We start from the raw sequence: 12897 nt of genomic DNA on the forward strand, positions 1-12897 counted from the left end.
AATTGTAGAGTGTTCACCTTTGGAGCTCAAGCAAAGGAAAACTTCTTTCAGTTCTATTCTAAAATTTTACATACAAAAAAGGTGAAAAGAAGACCCTATGATTGTTCTCCTGTTACCCAGCCACGGCATTCTTTATTTAGATGAACAGATATGTGTATATTATAAATTGCTATCACCCTGAATTACTGCCTTTCCATACACGGAGCAGCCTGGGGCAGGGGCACCGACCTGCCCCAGTGGTCCTGCTCAGGTCTCCACACTGCAGGGCACAGGGCACTCTCAGGTTCCCATATCCATCATCACAGAACCCTTCCTTTCACTTGCTGGCTTAATCTTTTCTGAACATGGATGACTAGAATTAAATACAGTATTCTGGGTGACTTTTCACCACTATTTCAGTGTAAAAGCATTAATATTTCTCTATCACTTAATGATCTCATCTGATTAACCTAAGTTGTTTTGATGCTATCCTGTGTTTTGACAAATTTTACTCCATCAGTGGAAAGGCAGATGTCAAACACACCTGGCTTTGATTCAGACAGCAGAACTATTTCAGGGGCTAACTTTAGCTCCCTTGTATTTTGCTTAGGCTTGCATGTGTCAGCAGCTGAAGCTCAGGTTAACTTTTATATTTGTAGATTATTATAGGTCAGGAAAAAAACCACTAGATTTCAGATGAGTCATTTTAGGTTTTCCAGACATTGTCAGGTTTAATGGGAAAAATATATTAGCAATAAAAAAAAATTCAAAAGCATTTCCTTTTGTCTGCAGAAAACACAAAAATGCCCCAAGCACTATATATGCAGTGACACATCAACCGTATCTAGCATCTTCCAAGGGGAACAGTTCCTGTTATGCACAGGAAAAAACTCATCTTCTTTAACACATCTGCTTCCTGACTTCTCAAACAGTCAGCCCCAGTTGCTATGTGTACTCCAACACTTCACCGAGCGGAGGGAAAGGAATCAAGAGGGAATAAATAAAGGTAAGTGGCGGTCAGGCACCTCACCAATGCTTCCTTTCTGCATTTCTGCCACAGTTCTCATTTCTATTTGATTTGGAATTTCTTGCTGTTATATATTAAATCAGAAGAGATCATATTTTCTATAGATATTGCTTAATTTTTTTTAGTCATGGTCCTTTTAAGGTGTCTACTTGGAATAAAACAGCTCTAGTAGATTTATTGAAAAATAACAGATGAGTATCTAGATTCAGACCAAAGATACTCAGACTAATAAACACACAGGAGATTGTTTAGATTAATATTTCAGTTCCTCTGTAATGAAGTTTTTAATTTTATGTAGCATTAGTCCGGTTTAAAATATAGGAATGTAGTATTTAGATCAGGAATCTAAAACTGTCTGACTTTATTTTGATCAGCTAATTACATAATCCTTGCAAGTAAATTAAAGCAAATTAATTTAAAACTAAATCAATCCATTTTTCCTAGAATTTTAGTTTTTATTAAATGAAACTTGCTAGAGGAAAAAAAATAGCCTCAGCTTATTTTATTTTTTTAAGAGGAAAACCTATAAATTTTTTTTAAGTTCTAAAATATCTCTATACTTGAAAACATTATTTTGAAGATTTTTTTTTTTCCAAACTCCATTCTGTGTAAGTTTAATAATTTAAGCTCCTTATTGTGTTAGTATGCAAAAACCTCTTTTACTCTGTATTGTTTGTTGTCAATACCTCTGCTCTACCTGCCTGCTATTTCATAGAATCACAGAATCATTTAGGTTGGAAAAGACCTTTAAGACCATCGAGTCCAACCACAAACCTCACACTACCACGTCCACCACTAAACCACGGCCCCCAGCACCACGTCTACACGTCCTTGAAACTTCTCAGGTTTTGTCCAGTCTAATTTAAAAACCACACTCAATGTGCTTCTAATGCCTCTCTGCAACAGCCATACAACTGTTTTCACCTTTTCCTTTACATGAATAGCATATAAAACTCTGACACCTTTTACAGTATCTGCCATGCTCCAAGTAGTATCCAGGGCAATATACAGGCAGATATTTTTGCTTCAATACTTACTTCCTGCAAATGAATTGGGAAAAAAATAAGAAGAAAATATATTTTAATTATGAGGTGTATTAAAATCATAAATAAAGATGGTTTCAAGATGGGAAATTCCTCAACCTCTGCAAGGTGGTTTGTATTTCAAATTCCAATCCAGTCCTAAGGCTAGCTCTGTATTTTTAAATGCCAAGAAGTAGCAGGAAATACAGGAAAGGAACAGCTTTAGTAGAGGTTTTAAACTACCACATAGAAGGGACTAAGATGGAAGTCTAGCGGGAGCCACTCTCCAGAAGTGGGAATGACAAAGCAGAAGGGATAATTACCTGCTACCCCAAGGCATGGTTATTTAATCCCTAAAAGACAAGCAGTACCAGATACGCAAAATTTCTAATTCTCTATTAATCCCAATCTTAAACTGTACGTTCTCAGAGAGGCATGAAGTTGCAAGGCAGCAAAAAAAGAGCTTTTTGACACATAAAAACACATACTTCCTCTTTAGAATCCCCATACTCTCAGAAAAAAGATTTGTAGACATTTACAATTATTAGATCTCCTAAACTTAATCTTGAAAACTGACTTCAACACACAATTTCAGCACTAGACCTCTGAAAATGTAGAAATAGAATAAAAATCTTTGCCTAAAACTAACCTAGTTTTTACCATAGTCTCCTGGTGATATTCTGTTCCAGAACTTTGAACAGTAATATATTTCCTACAATTATGAAGGAAAAGCAATGAACTAGAGACAAAATGGAAGCACTGTGCTCTCTCCCAGTTGCATTTATGCTACTTCATGTCAGGAAGAATGGCTCTGTGGGAAATACAGAAAGCTGAAGATTTTCTTCCAAAAACCTAAACCTCTCTGAGAAAGAACCAGCTGTGTTCTACTTCTGTATTTAGAAACATGCTGATGAATCGTACTTATCAGATGATTACTCCTATTCTCTAGGTAGCAGAAGCATGAAGAAGACAGAGCTCATCACTGTTGCAGGGTTTGCCATATCATTGCTGTTCCACATGACCCAAGCTGAAGCCTGTCCTCCCTCCTGCACTTGTAAGTCATTGGGAGAGATGAGGGGTTTGCATCTGGACTGCAGCTCGCGGAAGCTGACGGAAGTGCCTGCCTTGCCCGTTGACACCAAGCGGCTTTATCTACACAACAACAGCCTGACCTCCGTTCCTCCCGGTGCCCTGGACAGCCTGCGCAGCCTGGAAGCAGTGACAATATCTGACAATCCTTGGAACTGTGACTGTCACATTCTGTACCTAAAACTCTGGTTAGAGGACATCTCTGCACCCTCGCTTGCAAACATCAGATGCGCAACCCCTGCTCCCCTGAGGATGAAGCCCTTGAGCCAGCTGACTGGGAATGAGCTGGGGAGTTGTAAGAGGCTTCTCCCAATCAAGTGTCTTCAGTTTTTTTGGAGAGATCTCATTTTAATTGCCGGTGCAATAATTACACTTCTGTTAGTGGCATGGGCTCTGAAATTCTCAAAAAAGCTGGTCTGCCAAATCAGCCTAAGCCAATGTGGCTCCAGGGGCTGACTGCTGGAGAGACGTGCCTCCAAAATCCACAAGGTACAATGAGCTGTTCACTACCACCAGCTTGAACAGAAACACACACTGTTCTACAACGAAAAAGTACAGGCACTGGCAACACTGGTGAACATGATCCAGATCATGTTCAGATCAAACAGATCCCAGGGCTCAAAGTCTGGGTCCTCACATAGGCAAGTTTCATTTAATTTCCTTTCAAAAATAAGCTTGGTGACATATTGACAGGCAAGTTTCATTCTGCTGCTGTCCTCTGCGGTTTCTAAATTTTTAACAATCATTTAACTTAGCATTCTTCCACTGACCTCTCAGCTCTTACAGCAAGATTAGACTGTTTTAGCATTTCTCTTCTCACTCACAAGCTGTGTGAGTTCGCAACCCGTTCCCCCTCACAGTGTCCCAATAGGTTTGGTAGGACCATTCTTGTGTGCAAACGAATTCAACCATCTCTTCCTCAGGTTCAGGAGTTTCCTGTCAGCAATACCACTATGATTATATAGGCCAGTCACTGAATGTAACCCTTATGGAATATGGCTAAAGATGGACTGGTAATGAGAATATCATCAGTAAAAATAATTTTTAATATTGCTGAATTTTTTAGAGAGTGAACAATAAAAAAGCATTCTATGTGAAACTGAAATAATGGATGATTCTTGAACATTCATATTCGCCCAAGTCTGATCTTTTTCACAATTCTACATATTTCTGATTAAAATCTTAAGGAATTTCCAGAGCTTGTCTTCCAGTGTTACTACTGACATTTGATACAGTGGATTTTATGCAATCCCTTTGAAGAAGATGTACTCTCTTCCCTTCTCTCCTTGTGCCCCCCATCCTCATAGAAAAATTGTTGTGGTGCCTCAAGCGTATTGTTTTCTCCCTAACCTGCCTACTAACAAGAGTCCAAGAAGAGCATTTCATTCTGTGACCCCATCTGGTGAAGTCAGGCTAGTTAGATGGAGGATTTCCCAGAAGGCCAACCGTATCCTGGGCTACATCAAGAGCAGCGTGGGCAGCAGGTTGAGGGAGATGATCCTCTCCCTCTACTCCACTCTCGTAAGGCCCCACCTGGAGTGCTGTGTCCAGTTCTGGAGCCCCCAACACAAGAGAGACCTGGAGTAGCTAGAACAAGTCCAGAGGAGGCCACCAGGATGATGCCAGGGCTGGAGCAGCTCTGCTGTGAGGACAGGCTGAGAGAGTTGGGGCTGTTCAGCCTGGAGAAGAGAAGGCTCTGGGGAGATCTTATAGCGGCCTCCCAGTACCTGAAGGGGCTACAAGAAAGCTGGGGAGGGACTTTTCATAAGGGCAGTTAATGACAAAACAAGGGGAAATGGGTTTTATCTGAAAGACGGGAGGTTTAGATGAGATATTAGGAAGAAGTTCTTCACTGTGAGGATGGTGAGACACTGGCCCAGGTTGCCCAAGGAAGTTGTAGATGCCCCCTCCCTGGAAGTGTTGAAGGCCAGGCTGGATGAGGCTTTGAGCAACCTGGTCTAGTGGAAGGTGTCCCTGCTGCTGGCAGGGGGGTTGGAACTGGATGAGCTTCAAGGTCCCTTCCAACCCAAACCATTCTGAAGGTCTTCTAAAATCTATACCACCATTGGCAGTTCAATTTAAGACACACTTTGCAAATGCTCCTCCTAGCCCCAAACCTGAGCCAGGTATTAAAGGTTATCTGCTGCAGACACTAAGACTGCAGGTGAGTGGGGTTCCTCATTAAAGCCTGTAATACCCCTAGCAAAGTTGCTGGTTAGCTTTCTTCTGGTAGGTGGCTTTGCAATTACCGTATGCTGTCACTTGTATAAGATGGAACTCATTCCTAGCCACAAACACCCAAATCAAAGACAGCAGAAGCTCACAGGGATATTTCCAGGTCCCTCTTGCCCCTGCCAAAGCACTTCAGCGATATGGAGTCAGACTGTCAACGCTGACTGCTGGTGACATTCTCAGACACCTTTAGAAGAGACATGTAGACATGTTACTGTCTGGAAGGTATCTCCACTGTTGCTCTGCCCTCTCTCCTGCACCAGCAGGGAAAGGCCAGTCTGAGACATCACCACTTGTCAACCTAAACTGACACCAATGCAGGATGAGTCACTTGCCACTCTCCGTGACACAAGTACGGTGGAACCGCTGAGAGAACCTGCGAAACGCAGACAGACTCGGGGAAAGGACACACGCCACGGGCAGAGGGTTACACAGTTCAGTAACAAAGTGTAGCATGGGACTTTAGATTGAGAAAAGGAAAGGAACAGAGTCAAATGTTTTCCCTCTAAAATAATGAATGATCCGGGAGACAACATGCCCATTGCAATGTTAGAGTCTGCAAATTATACACAGTGGGGAACGAGAAGAGGGAAGTCATAAATGCAAAGAGCAGTGGGTTACTCAGAGTGACAAGCAATCGAAAGCAAAATTGTACATCTAGACACAAAAGATGGGTTGAGGCCTCAATTCAGAGAAGGCAAATAATCTGGTAATCCTTCTCTCTCATGTATGGCTTTGCAGCAAAGGGCTAATGTGATCTTTTCTTGTTAAAATAGGGAATAGCACTTAGGGATAGAAAGATTTATTTACTTCCATGTTTAGATAAACTACAATAATTTAGTATCAATGTCTACAGATCAAGAAGAATCAGCTGCAGAAGAATCAGAAAAACAACTGTAATACAAATAAAGGATTGGAAAATACATCTTAAGAAGAGCTTAATCAATTTCATTTAATAAAGAGGAATTTAAGGAATGACAAGATTACAGCTTGTAGGAATCTACATGAAAAGAAATTTGTTAACAAAGGGCTGGGAATAGAAATTAGAACATCAGACTAGAAACAGGGCTCAAAATCTAATGGTGAAAATAATTAAGCACCAAAAAAGCTTGTCAAATATCATGGTAAATTAACCAACATTGGGCATTTTTTCAAATCCATACACACTACCTAAAATGAGAACTATTTTAACAGAATTATTTGTGACACCTAACACATTACAGCTATTCTTATTGCTTTAGTCACCTGCAAAATTTATGGTGGGACAGGTCATGAAAAGAGAGACGACCATAAAATGGTGTCTTCAGATTTATGTGTATGTTTCGATCAGGTGAGCACAAACATTTAGAATTTCTCTGGCTTTATTAATTGTTATTCTATCTAAATAACCTCTGTAGGAGAGAATTTCAAATAAAGACATAGGAACACAGTGGTGTATGCACTTAGATAATTTTAGAGTATTTTATCTGTGCTGAGCTTTTCAATTTTTTAAAAGGCAACTATCATTTTGCATTACTGTAGAATATTACAGAAGAAATGCACTCTGCAATCTCCCACGGAGAGTTTCCTAAATAATATTTCCTGTTTCCCCAAAATAAAATAAATCATTAAGACTAAAATCTTATCCCTCTCTTTTGTGCCTGGAAAGCTAGACATGCATTTTCAATCCTGCCATAAAAACCAGGCCATGCAACCCAATGAACTGGAATAGTTAGAGATCATGACCTACACCAAAACAACATTCCAAATGCAGGTGAAGAGGACGAAGTTACAACTGCATGGAACACAGTCAGCTTGAAAGTTTGTTAGTAGAGATAAAACAGTGAACTGCTTTACTGTATAGCTTTAATTCTACCAACATTTTAAAAAATTACCAATTATCAAACATTTCTGTTTATACCAACCAACGCACTAAAGAGATGCAGAGAATACAGGAAAAAAGAGAAGTATTTGAGAGAACTTGTTTTCTGATCTCATAAGAGGAAAGAAGAGGGAATCTCTTCCATGGCAGTATTTCTCACTCCACTAAAAAAACCACTGTATTTATCACTTCTGAACCATTGGGCTTTTATCTGAAAAAACCCAAACAAAACCTCTGAAAAGGGGAAAGCTGGAACTGCTAATTAATGGCTCGAGAGCAACATGCAACTGTTTATCTGGCAAGGCCACTATATCACGCTTAAGCCACACACTCCATCAAACTGCATAAGTAACACTGCAGTTGCTCACAATGTGCACGGACAGGAAAGTACATCAGCTATCTAAATGAAACACGCTGACAGCGTTCCCGAAGGGTTTGTAAGGATCCCAGCAAGTGTTACTGTATCGTGCCTGCAAGAGTGCAAACTGTGAATGTATCTGTTCTCATATTCTTTGGTAACATAACTGCTGGGATTAACTGCAAGTAAAAAATTACAAGTTTAGGTTCGATATTTAGCGTGAGAAGTACTCAGAATTACTGAGCGAGAACAAAAGTTATTTTGAAGCAGTTCACTGTAATACACAGTAGATTTGTGGAAGCTGCAATTCTGTGTAAACTGCAGTTCAATTAATGTAGGAAATATTTGCAGGCTTTATTTATTAAACAGAATAGTAGGTGAATCACCTTTCTTGAAATGGTCAAGATTTTCTTAACATTGAAGCAAAAAAGGTTGCTCAAGCTGAACAAGTTCTGCTTAGCTTAATGCTTGCTACAGTGGAGTTTATTCTAGATCCACTGTTTGAGCTCATGCATGGCAGAAGTTTGCTGCTTTTTTCTTTATTTTTTCCCCCACTTGACACGAATAAGTGTACAGCATTGTTTAGAAAATAGCTACCAATGCTTATGTGAAAAAACACAAAGGGAGGCTTAGAAACTGGCACTCTATTAGGACCCAACAGTTCCAGCCCACACCCTAACTACTTCCAATGCCAGTGAAGGCAGTGACAGGCTCCTCCTGGGTGTGGAATATGCAATGCCAAATACCCAGACATTTGATTTCAACACCTCTCACCACATTTGACTGCCAAGTACCCCAGTTCTCCCAGACTTGATGTCACAGCACTGTCATGGGTTTGTGTTTCACCTTTTGGCAGCTCATTTCTAATGTATTTGGATATTTTTTTCACTTTTCCATTAATTTAATAAATTGACTGGGGAAAAAAAAATCTTTAGAACAATGGGAGAAGCAAGAGCAGCAAAACCTGGGAAGGAACTGCACAAAGGACAGGGCAACCTGGATGTGAAGGCTGGAGCTAAGCAGGAAAGCAAGCAGAGAAAACAGCGGTGCTTCCATGGACAGTTGATGTGCCTTCTTTTATTTCCTTTTTATTTTTAAATGAAAAACACACACCTTTCTCCTGCACTCAGAGGACGGGTAGCTGGACAACTGCCAGCAGCATTGCCACAGGCAACACTGACAGGAAGGGCTGAGTATTTTGGGCTCAGCACCACGACAGTGTATGTAACTACATGGCTTGGAGAATGAAACCAGCTCATGAGTGTCTGCTTGCAAAAGAGAAGAGTAAGTGCATGTCTGTGATGTTAGAAGTTCTGCTTATTTATAGTAAAACTACATATTTACAGTAAAAAATCCATTCCACATGCTGTGGAATCACTGACTTTGCTTGATTTCCTCCCCCTCCATGTTCTAAGGATGTTTGTATTTTAAGAATACATATTTCTCATGTGTTTCAAATCCCACATGCTGCAAACAAAGGTTAAATGAATGAGATCCAAGTGGACTCAACACCTTTTTTTACCTCACAAAGCAAGGAGAAAGCAATTCGAAAACAGTTTTCTCTTTCACCCTAGAGTAACTTGCGTGCTTTGAGTACCAGTGCAGTCCTCCCCGGGAGCTCTGCATAGTTCCTGGAGATGGATACGCAGGGTTCTGAGGGTCTGCTCTAAACGTAAGCAATGGTTAGAAGCAGTTCTGGATTTGCAGTAATGCATCTCCACGTTCTCACATTCCTACCTAACCTGAGAGGATTCTGACTGCAAACCTTGCCTACCCTAAGGCTTGTTTGACAACCTACATAAAATTAGTGCACACTAAATTCATACTAAAGACTAAGTACAGCTTTGTTCTTAGCAATAAAACACGCTGCCAAGTTAAGGATTCAGCTTTAGTGTCCAGGCCTTAGTTCAAATTCAAAGTATTTAAATATGCAGAAAATGAGTAATACAAAGTAATCTTTTTTCTGTTAAGTTAAACCCCAGCTATTTCATAAGATATATGTCACATAATGACAGTAATTTTCCACCTTAGTTGCACAGCTACTGCTTGCACTGACCAGATGTGGAACTGTATCAACAGCTGCTTGAATAACTCAGCCAATAAAAAGTTTCAAACAGCAAAAGGCCAAGAATATTCATAACTTAACAAGACTAGTGACAAACAGGAACTCCCTCAGGTGAACAGGATATTTCTTTTATTATTGAACTAGTCAACATGTACTGATAAGAACTAAATACTTATTGAACATACAAAATATATGTAGAGCGGCAGTGAGACAAGCTTGTTAATTGGTCTAAGCTATCACAGGATCACAGCATGGTGGGGGTTGGAAGGGACCTCAGGAGATCATCCAGTCCAACCCCCCTGCCAAAGCAGGTTCCCTGCACCAGGTTGCACAGGAAAGTGTCCAGGTGGGTTTGAACATCTCCAGAGATGGAGACTCCACACCCTCTCTGGGCAGCCTGTCCCAGGGCTCTGGCACCCTCACAGGAAATAAGTTTTCCCTTAAGTTTGTCTGGAACTTCTGTTTTTCCAGTTTATGCTCATTATCCCTTGTCCTGTCACTGGGCACCACCGAGAAGAGCCCGGCCCCATCCATTTGGCCCCCACACTTCAGATATTTATAGACATTGATCAGATCCCCTCTCAGGCTGCTCTTCTCCAAATACCATGCTTGTATTGTTTAAGATAAACTAATTAGCCAATATACATACATCCTCATGTTGGCTTTATGTGTAAACGCACTGTTTTGGGAACTATTAAAACAGAATTTGAGGCTTCACAACACTCCTGTTTTTCTGGGACTCCCAAGGTCAACACACTTGTACGTTACGATTTCTACCTGAATTACACCATTCACTTCCACCCACCAACAGGTGAAACGACTACACTGAAAAATTAACAGTTCCTCTCTATGATTCCTTTGGTAGTGCTAAGTAAGTTTATCGTGATGCTTACTAATGCTAAGTTTATTTTAGTAATGCAGTTTATCTTCATGCTTTTTCTCTTCAGAGCACTACACAAAACAATTCTCAAAACCGCTCAGGGTCTGTTGCTAGAACCCGTGTAAATATTTTGCTATTACATTGACTCCAATTAAATTTAGATTACACTCAATAATGGATGTGTGACAACAAATAGCTTCAGTTGCACAATGGCCACATGGCCACTCTTTATACCGAACTCCTTCCCAGGGGCAATTTGCTCCCTGTACCCTCTCAGAATCACTTCCCCAGCAGCATATTCTCCGTTATCCAAACGACTGCCCAGGGGCAGCAGCACTGATGTCACTTTAGCAGGCGCACAGCTACTGACTGACACGACAAGTTCACTTTAGGCAAAATAAATCTGAGGTACCTGACAGAAGTTTGTTCAGATTTCATTTGGCTTTACTTAGGACTTTCTTTTTGACCATCAAGCATCCAGTCCTTAACAACCTCTAGTTACTGAAGTTGAATGGCACTGTTCTACACTAGTACGCCCTCTGGAAAAGTGGATTGAGACCACTTCCCTCTGAAGAGTATTAAGAAATAGGGCTAAGGAAATCCAGAGCATTCATCTTAGTCTCGGGGAGGGGGGGTAAATCACACAAAGCCCGTTCTTAAATGGTCTTGATCTATAGGGAAGGAAGTGTCAGCAGGGATGGATTACAGGCTCCCTTTTCCTCCTTGAATCATTTTTTTTCTTGTCTCTTCTTTAGGGGTCAGAAGGTTTTTGCTTCTGATGTTAGTAATATATTTTTTGGCTAGAATACATATATTGCCCCTTATGACCACAGCAAAGGACTACAGAACCTGACACATCTGTAAGAATCTACCTTTGCAAGCCATTCCTCTCAGTAGCAGCACAAAGCAGGGAAGGAACGTGGCAATCACCGCATCATAAAAGGTTGTCTTCCAGACAGCACAGCACTTAGAATCAAGTGTCTGTTTGACTTCCCCGAGTTTGCAGGCAACTGCAAAAACCAACAACTTAATTTTCAGATACATTTACCAAAAGCTGAATTATCAGAAAGGCTACAACTAAAATAGCAGCAATTACAACCTGAAGGAAAAGGGCAATGGCAGTCAGAACACAAGTGGTGCATAACCCAAGCTCAGAGCCCCTGAAGTGATTCCGTTAACTTCAGTCACAGCTTTGTCAGACAGACAGCTCTGAAACTGGATCAACATTGGCACCTAGTGGCTGCTAAAAAATGCCAGCGAGAAAAATCCCTTGAAGCTTGTCACCCTTTCACACCCTTTCACACCAAGACCTTAGTAATGGCATGTGATAGACTAATTTTCCAAACAAGCTACCAATTACTGTTAGCTCTTTCTAGAGTCTCAATACAGGTCTTCTCTCACAAAGTGTCAGATGTAGCAAGATGTAAATTGTTTTCCACTGACAGAAACCCAACTTTACTATACTTTCAGACACTGGGCAATACCATCTCCAGTTACTCCCTTCACTGTCATTAATCATTTTCAGATGTGCCTTAAATTTTCTGCCCCTACAACTCCCAAAGACACAGCTCAACCTTTATATCAAAACCTGACACAGGTTTTCTTCCTTCTGTTCTCCTAAAGTTGTGATGAACTTTAACGTAAATAAAAATTTGACTGATCACTTTCGTGCTGTAGCTTTCTCCTATCAAAGTGCAATAAAGAAGAAAAAGTTGTAAATTATGTAACTAAAACAAAATAATTAAATCAAACAGCACTTTGTGGGCTTTTTTTTCCTACCATTCCTTCCCTGTTCCTGAAAGTCTGAGACGGATCTTTCTGAGATAGTTTCAAAAAAGAATAAAACCTCAACAAAATCAATCCAAAAATAAAAAAATCTGTGGCAATCTGTTAGCTGTCTTCAATAAAATAACAGAAATGGTTTTAGATATATTTAAAATTTAGAAATTACAATCTGTTGTTCTATTTTGCATAAAAACACAAAGTATGATTTTTCTTGAGCAGCTTCTTGGGGTAGAGATTCTTAACATTTTTTACTTAAGCAGTTAGCTAGCTTCAGGTCAATGCACTTTCAGGAAACTTGTGGGGAGAAACAACACGTTCCTGTTACAGATGGCAATTTCACACTGACAGCAACTTTCAGGCAAGGAACTTACTGTTTTGTGGAAGTGCTGGTTGAGTGCACGCTGCTGCAGAAGCCATGGCAAGACACACCAATTCCAAGACCCTCAGCTTGTCTGGTCAACACACACAAATCCTTACAGCCAACTAAGTCCCACCAGCCCAGTGGGACAGGCAAAGAGCCACCAGTGAACTCTCCCAGTGCAAACCAACCTGAATATCTGGAGAAAAGATGTGAGAGGTGATCACTCTCCATTTTCCTG

General features: G+C 40.5%; 1 protein-coding gene across 1 annotated transcript; it reads left to right on the forward strand.

Annotated features, from left to right (window-relative positions):
- Nucleotides 1–2988: 2988 nt before the first annotated feature.
- GP9 (glycoprotein IX platelet) lies at nt 2989–3615 on the forward strand. The gene is given in 1 exon segment (XM_010168695.2): nt 2989–3615. A coding segment is annotated over 1 exon segment (627 nt).
- Nucleotides 3616–12897: the final 9282 nt, after the last annotated feature.

This window comes from Antrostomus carolinensis, unplaced genomic scaffold, assembly GCF_000700745.2.
Source record: "Antrostomus carolinensis isolate BGI_N321 unplaced genomic scaffold, ASM70074v2 scaffold38565, whole genome shotgun sequence".
Lineage (NCBI taxonomy): Eukaryota > Metazoa > Chordata > Aves > Caprimulgiformes > Caprimulgidae > Antrostomus > Antrostomus carolinensis.